The sequence below is a fragment of the Mobula birostris genome, chromosome 11 (assembly GCF_030028105.1).
Source record: "Mobula birostris isolate sMobBir1 chromosome 11, sMobBir1.hap1, whole genome shotgun sequence".
Classification (NCBI taxonomy): domain Eukaryota; kingdom Metazoa; phylum Chordata; class Chondrichthyes; order Myliobatiformes; family Myliobatidae; genus Mobula; species Mobula birostris.
The window spans coordinates 32,007,904-32,034,747 of NC_092380.1; the positions used below are offsets into that span (position 1 = coordinate 32,007,904).

General features: G+C 50.1%; 1 protein-coding gene across 2 annotated transcripts in view; it reads left to right on the top strand.

The window, feature by feature from the left end:
* LOC140204993 (complement factor B-like) overlaps positions 1-26,844 on the top strand; it is a 54,144-nt gene that overhangs the window by 4,858 nt on the left and 22,442 nt on the right. For both annotated transcript variants that reach the window (XM_072272038.1, XM_072272039.1), the window contains exons 3-11: positions 7,504-7,689; positions 14,319-14,492; positions 14,979-15,059; positions 19,910-20,004; positions 21,526-21,649; positions 21,889-22,017; positions 22,310-22,390; positions 23,224-23,364; positions 24,148-24,278. In XM_072272038.1, the coding sequence (XP_072128139.1) occupies positions 7,504-7,689; positions 14,319-14,492; positions 14,979-15,059; positions 19,910-20,004; positions 21,526-21,649; positions 21,889-22,017; positions 22,310-22,390; positions 23,224-23,364; positions 24,148-24,278 (1,142 nt within the window). The remainder of the gene's footprint in view (positions 1-7,503; positions 7,690-14,318; positions 14,493-14,978; positions 15,060-19,909; positions 20,005-21,525; positions 21,650-21,888; positions 22,018-22,309; positions 22,391-23,223; positions 23,365-24,147; positions 24,279-26,844) is intronic.

Here is a 26,844-nt window from a genome sequence, read left to right on the forward strand (position 1 = left end):
CATGGACTTATAGAGTCCATCTCTGTGATAAGCCAACTTACGCCATCGGATGTGAACCCACGACCAGGTTCCTGCACTATATGTATTTGTGCTTGTAACAGATTGATTGTGAGAATGTGTAAAGTGTCCATGTGTCGATAGATTGTGTGATGAGTTGACTGGACTGCTGTGCGCGGATAGCTCTCTCATTCTGCGCTGGCTTTCGATTCAAATGTTTCGTCTTGGAGGGCTTGGTTTGTCTCTCCCACACTGTAAGTTGTCCAGTGTGAACCATTACTAACATGACTCAGTACAGTGTTTAATCTTACTACTACGTTGTTGTTCTTGCTCCGCGGATACATAACATCTGGTGATAAAGATGGAAACAAGACTGGCCTCTCTACTCCAAGCATCTAATCCAGTTTAGACTGTTCCAGTGACAAACCAATTCATTTTGGACTGTCGCAATGACAAGCCAATCCAGTTTAGACAGTTGCAATGACAAACCAATACATTTTGGGCTGTTGCAATGGCAAAACCGACCACTGGAATTTGGCTGTAATGGAGGAAATCATCGAACTCCAAAGAATTTTAACACCAGCAGCAAATTAGGGGAAGTAATGAAACTCGAATTGCTTCACGTGCACTTGGGAGAACTCAGGCACAAATACGCTGGTGCCCTGCACCTCCAGAATGAATCTGAACTGACAATCGTTTGATGTTTTGGACAACATTTAGGGGGTGCAGGGCAATGTTTTACTGTATGCTATAGGTTCTCACATTTGCAGCAGACCCCCAACGAGAAAGGAGATGATTTAATTGCAAGACTGACCCTGGTGGTACAGGAATGCTAGTGCAAAGATATCCCCTGAGCAAATTCGATAAAGCAACACCTATCCAAGAATTTATTTTCTAGAGCCCATAATAGGACATAGGAGAGCCTCCTGTCCGTAAAACATGGTACGTCCTGGGACAAAGCAAGCTCCTCAGCTTACCAGAGATTCAGGCAGTATTGAAGCAAGAGCCCCCTCTGGAGAACATCTCCACAGCAAAGTTCGAAATTCAAAAGTTCGAAGTAAAGTTTAATAATCAAGGTGCATACATGTCACCATATACAACCCTGAGATTCATTTTCTTGTGGGCATACCAGCAAATCTTTAGCATAATAACCGTAGCAGAGCCAATGACCGACCACCCAACTTGGACGTTCAACCAGTGTGCAAATGACAACAAACTGTGCAAATATAAAAAGAAGCAACAATAATAATAAATACATAAGCAATAAATAGCAGGAGCATGTGGTGAAGAGTTTTGGAAAGTGAATCCATAGGTTGTGGGAAAATTTCAATGATGGGGCAAGTGAAGTTATCCCCTTTGGTTGAAAACTGTGATGGCTGAGGGGTAATAGCTGTTCCTGAACCTGGTGGTGTGAGCTCTGAGGCTCCTGTAGCTTCTTCCTGATGGCAGCAGCGAGAAGAGAGCATGACCTGGGTGGTGGGGGCCCCTGATGGTGGATGCTGCTTTCCTGCAACAACGCTCCATGTAGACGTGCCCAGTGGTGCGGGGGCGGGGGGGGCGCTTTACTCGTGATGGCCTGGGCTGAATTCACTACTCTTTGTAGGATTTTCCATATCAGGCTGTAATGCAGCTAGTCAACATACTCTCCACCACACGTCTATAGAAGTTTGTCAAAGTTCTAGATGTCATTCCGAATCTTCACAAACTCCTAAAAAATAGAGGTGCTGCTGTTCTTTCTTCATAATTACATTTACGTGCTGAGCCTGGGACAGGTCCTTCAAAATAATAGGATCAAAAAAAAGTCTTCCATTTCTGTCAGAAGGTAGGGCACCTCAAGAAGGTGTGCTTCATTAAGCAATGCACCAACATAAAGCGACAGAATCCAGCCACGCAAGGAAACAACCGGAGTGAAGAAGTGTACACTATTTTCCAAACCCTTTGCATGTAACACCAGGCCTGGCCTCCTTACCTGGTTGCACTCACAGTGGACAACCAGCCCTGAAATTTGAGCTGGATACTGGTTCAGCCATCACCTTGGAAACCAGATTATCCTTACGTCATATTCCAGAATTATAATCGCTGAACTCGGTGTTCCGTAGCTACACTGGAGACGGCGTGGACCCGCGTGGTGTCTTTACGACAGAGGTGCCTCACAAGGGAACCTGCCTGTAGATGGGGGAGGCTAACGGGCTAATTTGCTGGGCAGAAATTGGATTAAAAAGATACCATTGGTGATGTCCTGCATCGACCGTATTGGAGGGGTGGCACCATAGGGTAGTGGTCAGCACAACTCTTTACAGTACCAGAGACACGGGTTCAATTCCCACCGCTGCCCGTCAGGAACTTATGCGTTCTCCCCCTGACTGCGTGGGTTTCCGGTTTCCTCCCACAGTCCAAAGACGTACTGGTCGGTAGGTTAATTAGTCATTGTAAGTTGTCCCATGATTAGGCTAGGATTAAATTGGGGGTTGCTGGGGTGCGCAGCCTGAGGGACGGAAGGGTCTACTCCACACTGCGTGTGTCAATAAAGGAAGAAAACAATGAATTCTCTTTTACAAAAGTATCAGTGGGGTTTTCACACTGATGCTTCAGATCAGTGCTAGTCTGGTTTAAGTTCAAGTTTACGGAGACTGTCAGCTGAACTTTTACCAGGCCTGGATGTGGGTAGAAGAACTTGATGGACTGTAGTCATCCGATCTCCCAGAGCCGACTGTCCAGGAGTGAACTTGCAGCCAGCAAGAGGACATGAAGCAGGATTACATTATGCACACCAGTCCGAGAATGCTTGGTGCCAAAGATGCACATCTTGCAGGGGAGAAAAAGCTGGCGTCTGTCATCCGGGATTGTCACGGTCAAGTAGCAGAGATTGAGCTGGCAGATGGACAAATTGTTAGGAGAGGTTTGGATCATAAACACCAGATGATCGACAGGGTCCCAGGGAAGCTAAAGAAGATTCCTTTGCTGATGAAGCTAGTGTCCCAGCGGACGAACCAGGAGATCCGTAGATTCACAGCCCACTGCCCTTGGCATCAGCTAACGAGGAAGGCAGGGAGAGAACCTTCTTGCAGCAGCCCACAGGGGTGCACCGACCGGTTAACCGGTACCAAATGGGATAGACATTTCATCATAAACACAGGGGTGCACCGGCCGGTTAACTGGTACCAAATGGGATAGACATTTCATCATAAGCACAAGGGTGCACCGGCCGGTTGACCGGTACGAAATGGGATAGACATTTCATCATAAACACAAGGGTGCACCGGCCGGTTAACGGGTACCAAATGGGATAGACATTTCATCATAAACACAGGGGTGCACCGGCCGGTTAACCGGTACCAAATGGGATAGACATTTCATCATAAACACAATAAATTCTGCAGCTACAGAAAGGGTGGGTAAGGTAGCAGGATCCTCTTTTGAGTCAGTATGGGTGGAAGTCAGGAACAGGAAGGGAGCAGTTACTCTACTGGGCGTATTCTATAGGCCCCCTGGTAGCAGCAGAGATACGGAGGAGCAGATTGGGAGGCAGATTTTGGAAAGGTGCAAAAATAACAGGGTTGTTATCATGGGTGACTTTAACTTCCCTAATATTGATTGGCACCTGATTAGTTCCAAGGGTTTAGATGGGGCAGAGTTTGTTAAGTGTGTCCAGGATGGATTCCTGTCACAGTATGTTGACAGGCCGACCAGGGGGAATGCCATACTAGATCTTGTATTAGTTAACGAACCGGGTCAGGTCACAGATGTCTCAGTGGGTGAGCATCTGGGAGACAGTGACCACCGTTCTCTGGCCTTTAGCATTATCATGGAAAAGGATAGAATCAGAGAGGACAGGAAAATTTTTAATTGGGGAAGGGAAAATTATGAGGCTATAAGGCTAGAACTTGCAGGTGTGAATTGGGATGATATTTTTGCAGGAAAATGTACTATGGACATGTGGTCGATGTTTAGGGATCTCTTGCAGGACATTAGGGATAAATTTGTCCCGGTAAGGAAGATAAAGAATGGTAGGGTGAAGGAACCATGGGTGACAAGTGAAGTGGAAAATCTAGTCAGGTGGAAGAAGGCAGCATACATGAGGTTTAGGAAGCAAGGATCAGATGGGTCTGTTGAGGAATATAGGGAAGCAAGAAAGGAGCTTAAGAAGGGGCTGAGAAGAGCAAGAAGGGGGCATGAGAAGGCCTTGGCGAATAGGGTAAAGGAAAACCCCAAGGCATTCTTCAATTATGTAAAGAACAAAAGGATGACAGGAGTGAAGGTAGGACCGATTAGAGTTAAAGGTGGGAAGATGTGCCTGGAGGCTGTGGAACTGAGTGAGGACCTCATTGAATACTTCTCTTCGGTATTCACCAATGAGAGGGAACTTGATGATGGTGAGGACAATATGAGTGAGGTTGATGTTCTGGAGCATGTTGATATTAAGGGAGAGGAGGTGTTGGAGTTATTAAAATACATTAGGACGGATAAGTCCCCGGGGCCTGACGGAATATTCCCCAGGTTGCTCCACGAGGCGAGAGAAGAAATTGCTGAGCCTCTGGCTAGGATCTTTATGTCCTCATTGTCCACGGGAATGGTACCGGAGGATTGGAGAGAGGCGATTGTTGTCCCCTTGTTCAAAAAAGGTAGTAGGGATAGTCCGGGTAATTATAGACCAGTGAGCGTTTCGTCTGTGGTGGGAAAGCTGTTGGAAAAGATTCTTAGAAATAGGATCTATGGGCATTTAGAGAATCATGGTCTGATCAGGAACAGTCAGCATGGCTTTGTGAAGGCAGATCATGTCTAACAAGCCTGATAGAGTTCTTTGAGGAGGTGACCAGGCATATAGATGAGGGTAATGCAGTGGATGTGATCTGCATGGATTATAGTAAGGCATTTGACAAAGTTCCACATGGTAGGCATGAAAGTCAGAAGGCATGGGATCCAGGGAAGTTTGGCCAGGTGGATTCAGAATTGGCATGCCCGCAGAAGGCAGAGGGTGGTGGTGGAGGGAGTACATTCAGATTGGAGGGTTGTGACTAGTGGTGTCCCACAAGTATCGGTTCTGGGACCTCTACTTTTCGTGATTTTTATTAACGACCTGGATGTGGGGGTAGAAGGGTGGGTTGGCAAGTTTGCAGATGACCCAAAGATTGGTGGTGTTGTAGATAGTGTAGAGGATTGTCAAAAATTGCAGAGAGACATTGATAGGATGCAGAAGTGGGCTGAGAAGTGGCAGATGGAGTTCAACCCGGAGAAGTGTGAGGTGGTACACTTTGGAAGGACAAACTCCAAGGCAGAGTACAAAGTAAATGGCAGGATACTTGGTAGTGTGGAGGAGCAGAGGGATCTGGGGGTACATGTCCACAGATCCCTGAAAGTTGCCTCACAGGTAGATAGGGTAGTTAAGAAAGATTATGTGGTATTAGCTTTCATAAGTTGAGGGATAGAGTTTAAGAGTCACGGGGTAATGGTGCAGCTCTATAAAACTGTGGTTAGGCCACACTTGGAGTACTGTGTCCAGTTCTGGTCGCCTCACTATAGGAAGGATGTGGAAGCATTGGAAAGTGTACAGAGGAGATTTAGCAGGATGCTGCCTGGTTTAGAGAGTGTGCATTATGATCAGAGATTAAGGGAGCTTGGGCTTTACTCTTTGGAGAGAAGGAGGATGAGAGGAGACATGATAGAGGTACACAGATATTAAGAGGAATAGATAGAGTGGACAGCCAGCGCCTCTTCCCCAGGGCACCGCTGCTCAATACAAGAGGACATGGCTTTAAGGTAAGGGGTGGGAAGTTCAAGGGGGATATTAGAGGAAAGTTTTTTACTCAGAGAGTGGTTGGTGCGCGGAATGCACTGCCTGAGTCAGTGGTGGAGGCAGATACACTAGTGAAGTTTAAGAGACTACTAGACAGGTATATGGAGGAATTTAAGGTGGGGGGTTATATGGGAGGCAGGGTTTGTGGGTTGGTACAACACTGTGGGCCGAAGAGTCTGTACTGTGCTGTACTATTCTATGTTCTATAAAATCCAGAGCAACAAAATGCTGGAGGAACTCAGCAGGTCAGATGCATCAATGGAAATTAATGAACAGGGGATGTTTTGGGCTGAGACCCTTCTTCGGGGCTGGAAAGGAAGGGGGAAGATGCCAGAATAAAAAGGTTGGGGGCGGGAAGGAGGACAAGCTTGAAGGTGGCAGGTGAGTGGGAGAGGTAAAAGGCTGGAGAGGAGAGTGGACCGTGGGTGAAGGGGAAGAAGGTGGGGCACCAGGGGGAGGTGACAAGTGGTGAGTGGGAGAGGTAAAAGGCTGGAGAGGAGAGTGGACCATGGGTGAAGGGGAAGAAGGTGGGGCACCAGGGGGAGGTGACAGGTGGTGAGTGGGAGAGGTAAAAGGTTGGAGAGGAGAGTGGACCGTGGGTGAAGGGGAAGAAGGTGGGGCACCAGGGGGAGGTGACAGGTAGGTAAGAAGAAGAAGTAAGAGGCTAGATGGGGAATAGAAGAGGGAAGGGGGAAGGAAAATTTAATATTCATCCCATCAGATTGGAAGCTATCCAGATGGAATATAAGGTGTTGCTCTTCCACCCTGAGGGTCGCCTCATTGTGGCACGAGGAGGCCATGGATCAATATGTCGGAATGGGAATGAGAATGGGAATTAAAATGGTTGGCTGTAACCTCACTTATTCCCTTCTTCTGCAGTTCCCATTGAGAGCGGGGACCTCAGTATTTGGAAAGATGTTGGAGTCAAATGTTACGGATGAGGTTATGGAGTACTTGGTGACACAGGGCAAGAAAAGACAAAGTCAACATGGTTTCCTTCAATGAAAATCTTTCATGACAAACCCGTTGGAATTCTCTGAGGAGATTACAAGTAGGATAGATAAAGGGAATGCAGTGGCAGTTGTATATTTGGACTTTCAGAAGGCCTTTGACAAGGTGCCACACATGAAGCTGCTTACCAAGTTTATATTAAATGTTTCTAGACCCCTTATTGCTCTTTCTCTGTATAACATATAACAGGAGCCATGACTGGGTTACTTTGCTTCATGGACTCATGTCCGAGTTCCTTCATTATGTTGACCCACGACCGGGTTCCCGTGTTTCCTGGACCCACGACTGGACTACACCATTTCGTGAACGTGTGGCTGGGTTCCTGTGTTTCGTGGACCCACGACTGGGCCCGTGTGTTTCCTGGACCAGTGTCCGGGCTCCTGTATTTTGTGGACCCACGACGGGATTCCTATGTTTCGTGGACCACGATCGGGGTACTGTATTACATGGACCAGGACTGGGTTCCTGTGTTATGTGGACCATGACCGATTACTGTGTTACGTGGACCAGGACTGGGTTACTGTGTTATGTGGACCAGGACTGGGTTACTGTGTTACGTGGACCAGGTTACTCTGATACACGGCCCTTGGCTCCCAACTGCTTTCTGGCATTATATCAACCTGAGGCTGTCTCCGTCTTGCTTCCTGCACCCCTCCCTCTCCCCCTTCGGCTAATGCTCTCTCTCCCTCGCCACTCCACAGCGTACTGGTGTGTGAGCCCAATGCTCCTACAGCACGGATACTTCCAGCCACGCCTCTTGCGGTACCGCGTCAACCAGACGGTACAGCTTATCTGCAACCAGGGCTTTGTGCTCCTTGGCTCCCCCGCTCGGACCTGCCTCGCTAATGGGCGCTGGAGTGGAAATGCCGCTATCTGCTACGCCGGAGGTGAGTCTACCCCCACCCCACACTCACGGACTGAGGTCACACTCCCTCCCCCACCCCACCCTACATCTGGCCATCTCACGGAAACAGGAAAGTCCCAGGCTTTGCTCCAGGCCTAGTTTCTTGCCTCTTTGACCCTGCTCCCAAGGGGGGTACTCATTGCTCAGGAAAGTCCCAGGCTTTGTTTGGGGCCTAGTCCCTTAACTGTTTAATCTCACCAGTAGTGGGGCTTAAGTCTCTCAAGAAAGTCCCAGGCTTTGCTTCAGAGTTTTGGAGCCTAATTCCTGCTTAGCTGAGCCTGTTCATAAATTCAGTTTGCTGCCTGGCCTGCTGAGTTCATCCAGCATTATGTGTGTGTTGAAATAGTTCCTAATAGGGCTCTATACTCAAAAAAGTCCCAGAATTTGCTTGGGGCCTAGTCCCTGCCTGATTGATCTCACCTCCAGTGGGGCCCACTCGCTCCAGGAAAGTCGCAGGCTCAGTCATTGCCCGAGTTCCTTGTTTCACTCACTCACACTTTAGGCACAAAACCCTTGTTTCCTGTCACTCACTGGCTGGAAAGTCCTAGGCTTTGTTTTAGGCCTAGTGCCTCAGTATGCTTGCCCTGCATACTCCTTCTAAGGTTTGATTTTAGAAGATCCAAGCATGAGTGCAAGGGACAATCCAGGAACAGCATAGCTTGTGAGTTATTGTTTGTGGAGTGTGCTGCATTGTGATATGCAGCTTCTGGTGAGCTTCTGGTTCAGTGTAGTACGTTCCGCTGACATTGCTCGCAGTGACTTCTGACATAAGATAAGGAGGGCGGCAATCCTTCTGCACAATCCCACAGGACAGCCCCACTGTTTGAGAAACCAATGACCTGTCCTGTGAGGAGGAGGACCTCAAACCCTCCAGAACCTCCATGAGAAAGTCCCAGACTCCATCTTGAGCTTAGCGGTCAAAGACCAACAGTATACTCACAAAAGTGGGCCACAAAACCCCTTACAACGTTTATAGGAAAGCTCTAGGCTCCAATTCAGACCTACTGTTAAAAAAAACCGGTGATCCATCCAGTGAGGAGGGCCTCAAATGCTCTAGAACCCACGGGAAAGCTCCAGTTTTCATCTCAGGCCTATTGGTCAATTACTCAATGACACAACTGCTAATTCTTACTCTTCACAGACATCATAGAATGATCCCCTTACAAGCTCCTATAGGAAAGCCCCAGGCTTCATCTTAGGCGTGAGAAGGACACCCGCATGGTTTGTTGCCTCCCGGGTGCCAGGGTCCGGGATGTCTCTGACCGGGTGCATGACATCCTGGTACGAGAGGGAAAGCAACCAGAAGTCGTGATACATGTTGGGACCAACGACATAGGCAGGAAGAGGGATGAGGTCCTGAAGTGTGAGTTTCGGGAATTAGGCAGAAGGCTGAAGAACAGGACCTCAAGGGTGACGTTCTCAGGATTGCTGCCAGTGCTACGTGACAGAGATGGTAAGAATTGGAGGAGATGGCAGTTGAATGTGTGGCTAAGGAGTTGGTACAGGGAGCAGGGTTTTAGATTTTTAGATCATTGGGATCTCTTCTGGGGAAGGTGGGACCTGTACAGATTGGATGGGTTGCACCTGAACTCGAGGGGGAGAAATATCCTTGCAGGTAGGTTTGCTAGCATGGTTCGAGAGGGTTTAAACTAATTTGCAAGGGGGATGGAACCCAGAGTGACAGAGTAGTGAAAGAAGTGCATGGAGTAAAGCCAGATCTAACATACAGAGAGGGTTTGAGGAAAGAGAAGTAGAATAAATGGTGTAAAGACAGTAAGGCAGAAGGGCTAAATTGCATGTACTTCAATGTAAGAAGCATCAGGAACAAAGGTGATGAACTGAGAGCTTGGATACATACATGGAATTATGATGTAGTGGCCATTACAGAGACTTGGCTGGCACCAGGGCAGGAATGGATTCTCAATATTCCTGGATTTCAGTGCTTTAAAAGGGATAGAGAGGGTGGAAAAAGGGGAGGAGGGGTGGCATTACTGGTCAGGGATACTATTACAGCTACAGAAAGGGTGGGTAAGGTAGCAGGATCCTCTTTTGAGTCAGTATGGGTGGAAGTCAGGAACAGGAAGGGAGCAGTTACTCTACTGGGGGTATTCTATAGGCCCCCTGGTAGCAGCAGAGATACGGAAGAGCAGATTGGGAGGCAGATTATGGAAAGGTGCAAAAATAACAGGGTTGTTAACATGGGTGACTTTAACTTCCCTCATATTGATTGGCACCTGATTAGTTCCAAGGGTTTAGATGGGGCAGAATTTGTTAAGTGTGTCCAGGATGGATTCCTGTCACAGTATGTGGACAGGCCGACCAGGGGGAATGCTATACTACATCTAGTACTAGGTAATGAACCGGGTCAGGTCACAGATCTCTCAGTGGGTGAGCATGTGGGGGACAGTGACCACTGCTCCCTGGCCTTTATAATTATCATGGAAAAGGATAGAATCAAAGAGTACAGGAAAATTTTTAATTGGGGAAAGGCAAATTATGAGGCTATAAGGCTAGAACTTGCAGGTGTGAATTGGGATGATGTTTTTGCAGGGAAATGTACTATGGACATGTGGTCGATGTTTAGAGATCTCTTGCGGGATGTAAGGGATGAATTTGTCCCGGTGAGGAAGATAAAGAATGGTAGGGTGAAGGAACCATGGGTGACAAGTAAGGTGGAAAATCTAGTCAGGAGGAAGAAGGCAGCATACATGAGGTTTAGGAAGCAAGGATCAGATGGGTCTATTGAGGAATATAGGGAAGCAAGAAAGGAGCTTAAGAAGGGGCTGAGAAGAGCAAGAAGGGGGCATGAGAAGGCCTTGGCGAGTAGGGTAAAGGAAAACCCCAAGGCATTCTTCAATTATGTGAAGAAAAAAAGGATGACAGGAGTGAAGGTAGGACCGATTAGAGATAAAGGTGGGAAGATGTGCCTGGAGGCTGTGGAAATGATCGAGGTCTTCAATGAATACTTCTCTTCGGTATTCACCAATGAGAGGGAACTTGATGATGGTGAGGACAATATGAGTGAGGTTGATGTTCTGGAGCATGCTGATATTAAGGGAGAGGAGGTGTTGGAGTTGTTAAAATACATTAGGACAGATAAATCCCCGGGGCCTGATGGAATATTCCCCAGGCTGCTCCACGAGGCGAGAGGAGAGATTGCTGAGCCTCTGGCTAGGATCTTTATGTCCTCGTTGTCCACGGGAATGGTACCGGAGGATTGGAGGGAGGCGAATGTTGTTCCCTTGTTCAAAAAAGGTAGTAGGGATAGTCCGGGTAATTATAGACCAGTGAGCCTTACTTCTGTGGTGGGAAAGCTGTTGGAAAAGATTCTTAGTGATAGGATCTACAGGCATTTAGAGAATCATGGTCTGATCAGGGACAGTCAACATGGCTTTGTGAAGGGTAGATCGTGTCTAACAAGCCTGATAGAGTTCTTTGATGAGGTGACCAGGCATATAGATGAGGGTAGTGCAGTGGATGTGATCTATATGGATTTTAGTAAGGCACTTGACAAGGTTCCACACGGTAGGCTTAATCAGAAAGTTAGAAGGCATGGGATCCAGGGAAGTTTGGCCAGGTGGATTCAGAATTGGCTTGCCTGCAGAAGGCAGAGGGTGGTGGTGGAGGGAGTACATTCAGATTGGAGGATTGTGACTAGTGGTGTCCCACAAGGATCTGTTCTGGGACCTCTACTTTTCATGATTTTTATTAACGACCTGGATGTGGGGGTAGAAGGGTGGGTTGGCAAGTTTCCAGACGACACAAAGGTTGGTGGTGTTGTAGATAGTGTAGAGGATTGTCAAAGATTGCAGAGAGACATTGATAGGATGCAGAAGTGGGCTGAGAAGTGGCAGATGGAGTTCAACCCGGAGAAGTGTGAGGTGGTACACTTTGGAAGGACAAACTCCAAGGCAGAGTACAAAGTAAATGGCAGGATACTTGGTAGTGTGGAGGAGCAGAGGGATCTCGGGGTACATGTCCACAGATCCCTGAAAGTTGCCTCACAGGTGGATAGGGTAGTTAAGAAAGCTTATGGGGTGTTAGCTTTCATAAGTCGAGGGATAGAGTTTGAGTCACGATGTAATGATGCAGCTCTATAAAACTCTGGTTAGGTCACACTTGGAGTACTGTGTTCAGTTCTGGTCACCTCACTATAGGAAGGACGTGGAAGCATTGGAAAGGGTACAGAGGAGATTTACCAGGATGTTGTCTGGTTTAGAGAGTATGGATTATGATCAGGGATTAAGGGAGCTAGGGCTTTACTCTTTGGAGAGAAGGGGGATGAGAGGAGACATGATAGAGATGTACAAGATAATAAGAGGAATAGATAGAATGGATAGCCAGCACCTCTTCCCCAGGGCACCACTGCTCAATACAAGAGGACATGGCTTTAAGGTAAGGGGTGGGAAGTTCAAGGGGGATATTAGAGGAAGGTTTTTTACTCAGAGAGTGGTTGGTGCGTGGAATGCACTGCCTGAGTCAGTGGTGGAGGCAGATACACTAGTGAAGTTTAAGAGACTACTAGACAGGTATATGGAGGAATCTAAGGTGGGGGCTTTTATGGGAGGCAGGGTTTGAGGGTCAGCACAACATTGTGGGCCGAAGGGCCTGTACTGTGCTGTACTATTCTATGTTCTATGTTCTATGTAGGCCTATTTGTCAGCTTATCAATCCCATGTAAGATAACCATCAAACATAAAGATGACCTGATAGAGGTGGACAAGATAATGACAGTCACTGATCGTGTGGATAGTCAGAGGCTTTTTCAGACATCCTACCCTGCAAAAACTCATTTCAGGGAGGTATCACCACCATTTCAGGGAGGTAGCACCCCCACCTCCCCCGCAACACCATATACCACCCCCCCCCCACCCGTTGACTTCCAAGGGTGTATGTAATACTTTGTTTAGTGATTTTGTCTAATCTGTAAACCAAGTTGGGTATATGCAGAAAATGTGACATTAAAATATGTAATTATATTATATTATCATGTTTATTCTATTACAACTTTAAGCAAGTCTACAGGGGGTTTGGCCTCATCACGTAGGACATCAATAGTGTAGCTCCTTAGCAGCTAGCCAGCTAGTTTAAATAACGTTAGCTATGCTGTAATGACACCTGTTAAACTCACCTCAACATGTCTTTTACATTTTAACCCACCATGGGCAATAGAAAAGTCACTGTTGCAAACAGTGCAGCGAGCAACAATGTCATTATTTTTGAGATGGACTGTAAAGCCCACAGAGAAAACTGATAGGTCTACTTAGCAGGGGTCCCCAACATTTTTTGCACTGCGGACCAGTTTAATATTGACAATATTCTTGCGGACCAGCCGACCGGGCGGGGTGGGGGGGTGGGGGGGGGGAAGAGGGTGATGTTAATCACGACTGGAATATAGGTGATAAGTCAATAGCATCATAACTTTTTAAGTAACATTTGGATATTAAACACACAACGCATATTTTCCCCGTATGAACATATAAAATCATTGCAACACACCAACAACCCTGGGCTTGTTTTCCTGCAACAAGACGGTCCTATCGAGGGGTGATGGGAGACAGTGATACTCGAAGGGGGTTCCTTATGTCCAGTCTATTCCGCAATTTAGTTTTCATTGCACCCATTGCAGAAAACCCCGCTTCGCAGCGATATGATGTTGGAAATGGAAGCAACGTTTTCAGTGCTTTCCTGGATATTCAGCCTTGACTTTGATCCGGAATGCCGGCAGAGATGTTATGTCAAACATACTTTTCAGCCTGCTGTCACTTGCAAGCTTGAGGAGTTGATCTTCTTCCCGCGCTGACATGGATGACGTGCGGGTAATGACCTCGCATGCGTTCAAAGTCAACAGCGTGTGACAGGGAATGAGGAAAGGTGCAGCTGACTCATATCGTTTCCTCGCGGCCCGGTAGCGCATGCTTTGCGGCCCGGTGGTTGGGGACCACTCTTAGCACTGAAGGGGGACCAATCAAGATGTTCGCTCTCCCTCTCCCTCTCAAAAAAATCTATTTCCGGGATATCGTATATAATTTTCGGGCATCGGGGAGCCTCCCGGATCTTCCGGGAGAGGTGGGATGTCTGCTTTTTCCCAGGGCTGAAATGGCTAGCATAAGAGAGCATAGTTTTAAGGTGCTTGGAAGTAGGTACAGAGGAGATGTCAGGGGTAAGTTTTTTCACACAGAGAGTGGTGAGTGTGTGGAATGCACTGCCAGCGGTGGTGGTGGAGGCGGATATGATAGGATCTTTTAAGAAACTCCTGGATGGCTAAATGGAGCTTAGAAAAATAGAGAACTATGGGTAAAGCCTAGGTAGTTCTAAGGTAAGGACATGTTCGGCACAGCTTTGTGGGCCAAAGGGCCTGTATTTTGCTGTAGGTTTTCTATGTTTCTATGTTTCATAGACATAGGGCATAGGAGCATAATTATGCCATTTGGTCACTTGGCCACTGGGGCATCAAGCCCTTTAAATCGCACAGGAAAGCCCCACGCTTCATCTCGGGCCTAGTGGTCAATGGAGGAAAAGGAGGGCCTAGCGGTCAGTGGAGGAAAAGGTGGGCCTCAGTCCCGGAGGTGTGAGAATTGGAGGCTGAACCTGTTCGTTTGCTCCCGGCAGATTCGTTTTGCCCTGATCCGGGGATCCCGCTTGGGGGAAGCCGCAAAGTGAGGGGGTTCGATGAGGGCGACACCGTCTCCTACCTGTGCTCTTCCGGCCTGGTGCTGAGAGGCTCTCGGACCAGGACCTGCCTCCCCACTGGCAGGTGGAGTGGGAGGGAGACCACCTGTGAGAGTAAGGAGGAAGAGAAAGGATGGGGCGGCAGAAGAGGGAGGGGAGGGAGTGTGTTTGGCAGGGAGGGGCGTAAGTGGCGGAGGGGGGTGTGAGAGATGGGGAGGGGTGTAGGGGAGGAGAAGGCTACTGAGCAATGGAAGATCTCAGGGGTGGGAAGGAGTTGATGGAGATGTGACGACCGCAGGGGAGGGAGGATATCACAGAAACAGGAAGCTGCATGGGGGTGGGGGGGACACAGAGATGGGAGGGGCACAGGGGAAGGAGGGGTGATGGAGATGGAGGGGAGCAGCAAATGAAGGGGATCACGGAGATGGGGAAAGGCATAGGAAAGGGAGGGGTTGATAGAGATGAGGCGGGGGGTTGTTGGAGATGGGGGCATAGAGGAGGGCGGGGATGACAGACAGTGAGGCGATGGGGAAGGAGGGGTGACGGCAAGGGGTGTAGGGGAGAGAACACACACACACACACACTCTGTCTTCTCTCGAGGTTGGTATGCCTTTGATTTTCCCAAGGATGTGGCCAAGCAGTTGACCCTCTCTGAAGAAATTCTGGGCCATGCTAAGCAAGGTAAGTGCCCCCCCCCGTTAACCCTCCTCTCTGTGTGAGGATCCCACAAGACATGGCTGGTTGGTTACTGTCAGATGAACTGAGATATGGTGAAAGGCTTTCGTTATCTATGCTATCCATAGAGATTATGGCCCAGGTAAGATACTGAGGTAGGACAAAAGGGAAAACAGAATACAGAATGAAGAGTTACAATCACAGGGGGAGTGCGGTGTAGCCAGACAATAAGGTACAAGAGTCTGTGAGGTCACCAGTCTGTCCCATCCTACTTTCCTGCCCTCCCATCTTCCCCACCTGCCTGCCTCTCCCCCCTCGTTTCTCCCCTGCCCTCCTGCCTCTCCCCTCTCGTGTCTCCTGCCCTCCTGCCTCTCCCCCCTCTCGTGTCTCCCCTGCCCTCCTGCCTCTCCCCTCTCGTGTCTCCCCTGCCCTCCTGCCTCTCTTGCCCTCCTGTATCCCCTGCCCACCTGCCTCTCCCCCCTCTCGTGTCTCCCCTGCTCTTCTGCCTCTCCCCTCTCGTGTCTCCCCTGCCCTCCTGCCTCTCTTGCCCTCCCGTATCCCCTGCCTGCCCGACTCTCCCCCACTTGTGTGTCCCCTGCCATTCTGTCTCTTCCCCCTTCATGTCACCCCTCCTTCCTACCTCTCCCCCTCTCATGTCTCACCTGCCCACCCACTCGCCTCTCCTGTCCTCCCGACTCTCCCCTCTCATGTCTCCTCGCCCGCCCACTCGCCTCTCCCCCCACCTCCCCTCTCCTCTCCTGCTCTCCCATCTCCCGTCTCCCACTCTCTCATCTCCCCTGCCCTCCCATCTCTCCCCCTCTCTGCCTCCTCCTCTCGCCCCTCTTCCATTTCTTCCCCTCTCCATTCAAAAGTCTCATCACAGCAGGGTAAAAGCTGTCCTTGAGCTTGGTGGGACGTGCTTTCAGGCTTTTGTATCCTCTGCCCGATGGACAGGGGAGAAGAGAGAAATTTGGGATGGGTGGGTGCTTTGATTACGCTGGTTGCTTTACCGAGTCAAAGGGAAATGCAGACAGAGTCCATGGAGGGGAGGCTGGTGTCTGTGTCCACAACTCTCTATAGTTTTTGATGGTGTTGGTTCTTAGACACACAGCACAGAAACAGGCTCCTTGGCCCAATGTCCATTCCCACCAAGATTCCCATCTAAACGTGCCCTACTTGCCTGAGTTTGGCCCATATCCCTCTGGATTTCCAGCACCTGCGGAATCTCTTGTGCTTACCAGGTCCGGATCAGATCTCCCTTCAGCCTCCACCGCTCCAGAGAAAACTACTCAAGTTTGTCTCATCTCTCCCGACAGCTCATATGCCCTCCAATCCAGGTAACATCCTGGCTGAACCACTTCTGTCCCCTCTCCAAAACTCTCACACCCTTCCTGTGATGGGGCGGCCAGAACTGAAGGCAATGCTCCCGCTGTGGCCTGACTAGAGTTTTATAAAGCTGCATTGTGACTTCCAAACTCTTGAACTCAGGGTCCTGACTAATGGAGGCAAGCATGCCGTACGCATTCTTTCAGAAGAAGAATCAGAAAAGGATCTATTATCACCGACATATAGAATAGTATAGTACAGCACAGTACAGGCCCTTCGGCCCACAATGTCGTGCTGACCCTCAAACCCTGCCTCCCATATAACCCCCCAACTTAAATTCCTCCATATACCTGTCTAGTAGTCTCTTAAACTTCACTAGTGTATCTGCCTCCACCACTGACTCAGGCAGTGCATTCCACGCACCAACCACTCTCTGAGTAAAAAACCTTCCTCTAATATCCCCCTTGAACTTCCCAACCCTTACCTTAAAGCCATGTCCTCTTGTATTGAGCAGTGGTGTCCTGGGGAAGAGGCGCTGGCTAACCACTCTATCTATTCCTCTTATTATCTTGTACACCTCTATCATGTCTCCTCTCATCCCCCTTCTCTCCAAAGAGTAAAGCCCTAGCTCCCTTAATCTCTGATCATAATCCATACTCTCTAAACCAGACAACATCCTGGTAAATCTCCTCTGTACCCTTTCCAATGCTTCCACGTCCTTCCTATAGTGAGGTGACCAGAACTGGACACAGTACTCCAAGTGTGACCTAACCAGAGTTTTATAGAGCTGCATCATTACATCGCGGCTCAAACTCTATCCCTCGACTTATGAAAGCTAACACCCCATAAGCTTTCTTAACTACCCTATCCACCTGTGAGGCAACTTTCAGGGATCTGTGGACATTTACCCCCAGATCCCTCTGCTCCTCCACACTTCCAAGTATCCTGCCATTTACTTTGTGCTCTGCCTTGGAGTTTGTCCTTCCAAAGTGTACCACCTCACACTTCTCTGGGTTGAACTCCATCTGCCACTTCTCAGCCCACTTCTGCATCCTATCAATGTCTCTCTGCAATCTTTGACAATCCTCTACACTATCTACAACACCACCAACCTTTGTGTTGTCTGCAAACTTGCCAACCCACTCTTCTACCCCATGAAAAGTAGAGGTCCCAGAACAGATCCTTGTGGGACACCACTGGTCGCAACCCTCCAATCTGAATGTACTCCCTCCACCATGACCCTCTGCCTTCTGCAGGCAAGCCAATTCTGAATCCACCTGGCCAAACTTCCCTGGATCCCATGCCTTCTAACTTTCTGAATAAGCCTACCATGTGGAACCTTGTCAATATGTTGTGGAATTTGTCGCTTGGTGGCAACAGTACAATACAATAAATAAAAAGTTAATAGATGTTACAAAGTTTAAAAAAAAATAATGAATGCAAAAAGAAAGCAAAGTGGTGAGGTTGTGTTTGTTGTTCATTCAGAAATCTGATGGCGAAGGGGAAGAAGCTGATCCTGAAACATTGAGTGTGTGTCTTCATTGTCCTGTACCTCCTCCCTGATGGTAGCAATGAGAAGGGGGCATGTCCTGGATGTGAGGGTCCTCAGTGATTGATGCACCTTCTTGAGGCACAGCCTCTTATTAATGTTCCCGATGGTGGGGAGGGTTGTGTCTGTGATGGAGCTGGCAGAGCCTCCGTCCCTCTTCAGCCCCTTGTGATCCTCCACACCAAACAGTGACGCAGCCCGTCAGAATGGTTTTCACTGTACATCTGTCGAGATTTACAAGAGTCTTTGGTGATGTACCAAATCTCCTCAAACTCCTCATGAAGTATGAACTCTGTATGAAGCTGGCATTCCTCCTTTGCGATTCCGTCGACATGTTGGGCCCGGGGTAGATCTCAGAGATGTTGACATCAGGAACTTGAAGCTGCTCACCCTTTCTACCGCGGACCCTTCAAAGAGAGCTGGTGTGTGTTCTCCTGACCTCCCACCCTGAAGTCCACAGTCAGTTCCGTGCACTTGTTGACGTTGAGTGCAAAGTTGTTGCAACACCACTCAAACAGCTGATCTATCTGGCTCCTGTACGCCTCCTTGTCACAAGCTGAGATTCTGCCAACAACGGTCGTATCAACGGCAAATACGTTTACCACTTATCAGTATGTGTGGCCACTTTCAGGGAGCTGTGGACTTGGACCTCAAACTCCCTCTGTTCATCAACACTGTGAAGTGTCCTGCCATTCACTGTGTACAACTGACCTCCCAAAGTACAGCACCTCGCGTTTGTTTGGATTAAACCCCATCTGCCATTTCTCCACCCAAAGCTGCAATTGATCTATATCCCTCTGTATCCTTTGCCAATCCTCTACTCTGTGCACAGCACCACTGGCCTTTGATGCCTTTGTTCCCAGCTGTCCCTGTCCCACAGAGTGTGGCGAGGCACAGCTCAAACACCATCTATAAATTCTCTGCTGACACAACTGTCGTTGGCAGAATCTCAGATAGTGACAAGGAAGCGTACAGAAGTGATGATAAATCGGTTGTTTGGGTGATGTCACCAGGTCTCGGATCAGCAAGATCAAGGACCTGATTGTGGCCTTCAGGAGAGCACGTAGCAGTCCTCAACAAGGGATCAGCAGTGGAAAGGTGAGCAGCCTCACATTCCTGGCCATCAACGTCCCTGAGGATCTGTCCTTGGCCCAACATATTGATATAATTACAAAGGAGGTACACCAGCGGCTATATTTCATTAGGAGTTTGAGGAGATTTTGTATGTCATCAAAGACTCTAGCAGATTTCCACAGATGTACCATGGAGAGTCTATATTTCAACATTTCAGAGAAGTTTGGATAAATACATGAATGGGAAGGGTATGGAGGGCTATGGTCCAGATGCAGGTCAACAGGTCTAGGCAGAGTAATAGTCAGTACAGACTAGACGGGCCAAAGGATCTGTTCCTGCAGCGTGGTGTTCTATGTCTCCATGAGGGCATTCTGACAGGGTGCATCACCGTCTGGTATGGAGACTCCAACGCACAGGGCTGCAAGAGGCTGCAGAGGGCTGTAGACCCAGTCACAGCCCACCTCACCATCGAGGAGAGCTTCAATAGGCAATGCCTCAAGAGGGCAGCATCCATCGCTGAGGAGCCTCACCAGCCAGGATATCTCCTCTCATCACTACCATCAGGGAGGAGGTGCAGGAGTCTGAAGACACACACTCAATGTTTAAGGAACAGCTTCTTCCCCTCTGCCATCAGATTTCTGAATGGCCCACGAACACTACCTCACTATTTGAGTTTTGCAATATTTATTAATTATATGTTAACATAGAGTAATTTTTCATGTCTTGTTCTGTACTGCTGCTGCATGCCGTAAACTCCGAATTTCACGACATAAATCAATGATAGACAGCCTTGATTCTGACTCAGAAGGTTAGGGAAGGAAGGGGAGGTGGTAGAGTGGGTGTCCCATGTGGGGATGGATCCCATTGATTAACTTTTGGACTTTTCGTCCACTCTCCATATCATCAGGTGTACACATCTACTTCCTCCTGGACGCATCTGGCAGCGTGGGCGAGGAGAATTTTCAGAAGACCCTGGAATTCGTTGCTACGTTCAGCGAGAAGGTTTGGGTGTCGGCCATCCCCTCTCCAGGGGACACTCTCTCCTCCCACACCCCCACCCAATCTCAGATTCCTGGGGAGAGTGCAGGCAGGAGGGGGTGTGAAGGGGTGGATCGGTGCTCGAATCTTTGTCAGGCTCTGAACTTGCAGGAGGTGGTGAAATTCATTTCACTGAGGCCCTGATTATCCCCTCTTCCTTGTCAACCCAGTGACTCCCCCTCCCCGAAAGGTGTACAGAGGGTGACGTTATAATGCAAGTACAGGCTTTCTGGCCCCCTGGACCCCAGGCCTCAGTGTTCTGAACTAATTAAATACCTAACTAATATAATCTCTCTGCCTACACAGTGTCCATAGCCCTCCATTCCCAGTACATACATGTGCCTGTCTGAGAGTCTCTTCAACACTTCTATTGTATCTGCCTCCACCACCACCCCCGACACCACATTCCAGGCACCCACCACTCTCTGTAAAAATAACTTGCCGCCACACATCTCCTTTGAACTTGCCCCACCCCTGCTAAATGCATTCCCTCTGGTATTAGACATTTCCAGCCTGAGGATAAAAGATAGCAGCTGTCTACTGTATCTGAGCCTCTCATAATCTTATAAATCTGGATCAGATCTCCCCTCAGCCACCACGGCTTCAGAGAAAACAACCCAACTTTGTCCAACCTCTCCTTTTAGCTCATGCCCTCTAATCCAGGCAGCATCCCGATAAATCTCTTTACAACCCTCTCCAAAGCCCCCCACACCCGTCCTGCACCCCAATACACAAACCTGACTTCATTGAGAGCTGGAAGGAGGAAAGGAGGGAGCGAGAGGAGACGGGCAGGGAGAGAAAGAGAAAGATGGAGGGGAGGCAGAGAGAGATGGAGAGATGAAGCAAGAGAGGGAGTGAGAGAGAAAGATGGAGGGAGAGAGATGAAGGGAGAGAGATGAGGGGAGAGATGGAGAGAGAGGGAGAGAGGGAGATGAAGAGGTGAAGGGATAAAGGGAGATGGAAGGAGAGGGAGAGAGAGAGAGTGAGAGATGGAGGTGGGAGAGGGAGATGGAAAGGGAGATGTATAGAGGGGTGAAAGAGAGGAAGGGTTTGACTGAGAGGGAAAGTAGAGAGAAGGAACAGGGAGGATGGAAGGAGGAAAGGAGGGTTAGGGAGTGTGGGATGGAGAATGAGGGAAGGGGAGAGGAATAGAGACAGTGGGGGGGGGAAGAATGGAGGGAGAGAATGAGAGACAGATGGGTGTGGGAGGAAGAGAACAGATGGCGGGAGAAAGGGGCTTAGCACCTTACTTTCGACTGCCCATGCCAATCTTCTCACCCACAGCCTGTCCCTCCCCATCTCCATTCCTTTGGCAAGGGGACGAGCGGTGAGGGGGAGCTGGTGGGGTGGGAGACAGATGGAGTCGTGGTCTGGGGGTTTGATAATGGCGGATGATCTGGAAGGGTGGAGGACGAGTTGGGGGAGGGGTTATTCAGATGTGATGCTCCCCCTTCTGCTCCTGCTGAGCCATCATTGCATCCGCAGACACACGACGTTTCGAACCGTGTACAGTTCCGCGCTGTCTGCTTCGCCTCTCGTGTCCTGTTCGAGGTCAGTTCATACTCCGAGCCCCTGTTCGCCGAGGAATTCCACAACTTCAACTACACAGGTCAGGACCACACCCTCACTCTCTCCCTCATCCACTCACAGCCCTACTCTCCCCCCCTCACCCTATCTCTCCCTCCTTTGTCCCTCCCCTCTCCCTCTCACCCCTACCCTCTCCGTCCACTCCTCCTTTCCCATTCTTTCCCCTCTCTCTTACCCCTTCCTTCTCCCCCACTCCTCTCCTCTTCACCCCCCTCTGCCTCCCTCTCCCCTCACTCATGACCTGTACATTGCTGATTCCAGCCTACCTCTCCGAGATGGGTACGAACATCAGTGGGGCGTTGGACCATACCCTGGGATACATCAGGCAGGCCGTGTCTGCATCTTCTCCGGAAACTCTTGCCCGACAAATCATCATCCTTCTCACTGATGGTAAAACCTGCACCTTCCCAACTTGTCTTCTGGGGCCCGGGGTACAGGGACATGATTTGCTGAAAGTGGAGAAGTTGGTAAAGGCGTCTGGCACCCCGGCCTTCATCAGTCAGGGCACTGAGTACAGCAGCTGGGTGGGGGGTGGACACTGTGCAGGCAGGAGGCGTTACATTAATTTGTGTGCTGAAGGGTTTGTCCTTGTTCCACAATCTAGAAATCAAGTCCTTGTGTGAATGAAGATAAACTTGACGTTGAGTTTGGTTTTGAATTGTTTTGTATTTCTGTCTGACAGGGAGACATAACGTGGGCAGGAATCCAGTAGAAGTTGTGAAGAAGATTAAGGAGTTGGTGCCCAGGGCTGAGGAGAACCTCGGTAAATACGTCCCATCACCGGGGGAGGGCTGACTCTTTGGAAAGGCAGGGAGGAGGGATCGCTAGGGCTAAGGTTTAAAATTGGTCTGTCCCGATCCGAAGGGCAAGACAGTGGGTGCAGGGAGGGGGGGAACATGGTACCACGATCCACAGATTCCCCACACTTGCAACCCTGCACCACCTGACTGGGAGATGAATCAGCCTCCCTTTAATGGGGCCGGATCTGAATTGTGGAGCCAGAGACGTTCTGGGGGCCCTGCCATCAGAAGTGACACAACTGGTTCAAGGAGTTGGTGTGTGTGGGGGGGGCTTACCCCCATCTTCCCAAGGGGCGATTAGGGATGTGTGGTAAACTCTGGCAAAGTCCCACGTTCTTGACGGGGCGAGTAGAGATAGTAGAGATGGGCAGTAGTTGCTGGGAAGACCACACCTGCACAAAAGTGTTGCCTTGGTCTTCTGATGGGCGATAAGTTATGGCAAACCCCCACCACCTTGAGGAGGCAATTGTGATAAATGTTGTCAAGTTCCCCACCCTCTCGAGGGGTGATGAGGGATGCGTGATAAATGCTGGCAAGTTCCCCTCTTTCTCAAGGGGTGATCAGGGATAGATGATGGAACCTCCCAAGTTCCCCACTTTCTCAAGAGCTGATCAGGGAGGGGCAATAAATGCTGGCAAGTTCCCTACTTTCTCCAGGGGTGATTGATGAAGGACAATGAATGCTGGATTGCCCGTATCTCCCATCATGCCTTGCTGCTGTCCAGAGACACTTTGACATGGGGCATGCAGTGGGAAGACTCATTAGTGCCCATGTTTTCCCTTATATTCTGTCCCAGATATATTTGCCATTGGGATCGGTGATGGGAGCAAGGAGGAGCTTGAGCAACTTGTCACTAGCCAGGATGAACCACGCACTTTTTACTTTGCCAACTACAACCAACTACAGGAGCTCACCCAACTCACCAGGAGGCCAGAGGGTACGTCCTACATCACTGGGCTCATGGTATGGTTAACTTCCCTGTCAAACTGCTCCCCACTCCTTACTGTTCACAGACTTCTGGACACCAACCATTCCTATTCACACCCAATGGGACCCATCCCTTTCCCATTTACTCCCACCATCCACACTCCCAATGGGACCCCACCCACTTCTCATTCACTCCCACTGTCCATAGTGCCAATGGGACCCCACCCACTTCCCATTCACTCCCAATGTCAACATTCCCAATGGGACTCCATCCCTTCCCATTCACTCCCACCATCAGCACTCCCAATGGGACCCCATCCCTTCCCATTCACTCCCAATGTCTACATTCCCAATGGAACCCCACTTGTTTCCCATTCACTCCCACCATCAACACTCCCAGTGGGATCCCCTCTTCCCATTCACTCCACCATCGAAATGCCCAATGGGAACCCATCCCTTTCCCATTCACTCCCACCGTTAACACTTCCAATGTGATTCCCTCTTCCCATCACTCCTACCATCCACATTCCCAGTGGGATCCCCTCTTCCCATTCACTCCACCATCGACAATCCTAATGGGACCCCATCCCTTTCCCTTTCACTACACCATCAGCACTCCCAATGGGATTGTAAGCCTTCCGATTCACTCCCACCACCACCATCTATACTACAAATGGGATTCCTTCTTTTCCGTGCAGGAATGGGATAGAGACAGCAACAGTCACTCAGTCCAACCCAAGGGGATGACTATAGCCAGTGCCAACCATCACGCACTCACTTGTGTCTCTGACAGGGGACATTCCCGTGGGCTGTGGGATCAGAGGGCGAAGACGCAGTCAGCGAGAGGTCGCTCGTGTTTACGGGGGAGAGGACGCAGAGGAGAAACAGTGGCCCTGGCAAATACGCCTTCAAATAACGGGGCAGGTAGGAGCAAAGAGAAATGCAAGACCAGAGGAGAGGGCAAACTCCAGGATTCAGACACTATCCCATCGCACATTTCTGGGGTCAGACATAGGTGACACTCTCTCTACACTGTCCCATCACACAGACCCAGGGTCAGACACAGAGTGAAGCTCCCTCCACACCGTCTCATCACACACTCCCGGGGTCAGACACAGAGTGAATCTCCCTCCACACTGTCCCATCACACACTCCCAGGGTCAGACACAGAGTGAAGCTCCCTCCATACTGTCCCATCACACACTCCCGGGGTCAGACACAGAGTGAATCTCCCTCCACACCGTCCCATCACACACTCCCGGGGTCAGACACAGAGTGAAGCTCCCTCCACACCGTCCTATCACACACTCCCGGGGTCAGACACAGAGTGAATCTCCCTCCACACCGTCACATCACACACTCCCGGAGTCAGACACAGAGTGAATCTCCCTCCACACCGTCCCATCACACACTCCCGGGGTCAGACACAGAGTGAATCTCCCTCCACACCGTCCCATCACACACTCCCAGGGTCAGACACAGAGTGAAGCTCCCTCCATACTGTCCCATCACACACTCCCGGGGTCAGACACAGAGTGAATCTCCCTCCACACCGTCCCATCACACACTCCCGGGGTCAGACACAGAGTGAAGCTCCCTCGATACTGTCCCATCACATCTCCTGGGGTCAGACACAGAGTGAAGCTCCCTCCACACCGTCCCATCACACACTCCCAGGGTCAGACACAGAGTGAATCTCCCTCCACACTGTCCCATCACACACTCCCAGGGTCAGACACAGAGTGAATCTCCCTCCACACTGTCCCATCACACACTCCCAGGGTCAGACACAGAGTGAAGCTCCCTCCACACCGTCCCATCACACACTCCCAGGGTCAGACACAGAGTGAAGCTCCCTCCATACTGTCCCATCACACACTCCCGGGGTCAGACACAGAGTGAATCTCCCTCCACACCGTCCCATCACACACTCCCGGGGTCAGACACAGAGTGAAGCTCCCTCGATACTGTCCCATCACATCTCCTGGGGTCAGACACAGAGTGAAGCTCCCTCCACACCGTCCCATCACACACTCCCAGGGTCAGACACAGAGTGAATCTCCCTCCACACCGTCCCATCACACACTCCCGGGGTCAGACACAGAGTGAAGCTCCCTCCACACCGTCCCTTCACACACTCCCAGGGGTTAGACACAGAGTGAATCCCCCTCTACACCGTCCCATTACACACTCCTGGGGTCAGGCACAGGGTGAAGCTCCCTTCACACCGTCCCATCACACATTCACAGGGTCAGAAACAGAGTGAACCTCCCTCCACACCGTCCCATCACACACTCCCGGAGTCAGATGGAGTGTGAATCTCCCTTCACACCATCCCATCACACACTCCCGGCCTCAGACACAAAGTGAAGCTCCCTCCACACCGTCCCTTCACACACTCCCAGGGTCAGACACAGAGTGAATCTCCCTCCACACCGTCCCATCACACACTCCTGGGGTCAGACACAGAGTGAATCTCCATCCACACTGCCCATCACACACTTCCGGGGTCAGACACAGAGTGAATCTCCCTCCACGCCGTCCCATCACACACTCCCGGGGTCAGACACAGAATGAATCTCCCTCCACACCGTCCATCACACCCTCCTTGGGTCAGACACAGAGTGAATCTCTCTCCAGACTGTCCCATCACACACATTCCTGGGGTCAGACACAGAGTGAAGCTCCCTCCACACCATCCCATCACACACTCCCAGGGTCAGACACATAGTGAATCTCCCTCCAGACTGTCCCATCACACACTCCCGAGGTCAGACACAGAGTGAATCTCCACTCACACCGTCCCATCACACACTCCCGGGGTCAGACACAGGGTGAATCTCCCTCCAGACTGTCCCATCACACACTCCCGGAGTCAGATAGAGTGTGAATCTCCCTTCACACCGTCCCATCACACACTCCCGGGCTCAGACACAAAGTGAAGCTCCCTCCACACCATCCCTTCACACACTCCCAGGGTCAGACACAGAGTGAATCTCCCCCCACACCGTCCCAACACACACTCCCGGGGTCAGACACAGAGTGAATCTCCCTCCACACCGTCCCATCACACACTCCCAGGGTCAGACACAGAGTGAATCTCCCTCCACACCGTCCCATCACACACTCCCGGAGTCAGATAGAGTGTGAATCTCCCTTCACACCGTCCCATCACACACTCCCGGGCTCAGACACAAAGTGAAGCTCCCTCCACACCGTCCCATCACACACTCCCAGGGTCTGACACAGAGTGAATCTCCCTCCACACCGTCCATCACACCCTCCTTGGGTCAGACACAGAGTGAATCTCTCTCCAGACTGTCCCATCACACACATTCCTGGGGTCAGACACAGAGTGAAGCTCCCTCCACACCATCCCATCACACACTCCCGGGGTCAGACACATAGTGAATCTCCCTCCACACTGTCCCATCACACACATTCCCGGCGTCAGACACAGGGTGAAGCTCCCTCCAGACTGTCCCATCAC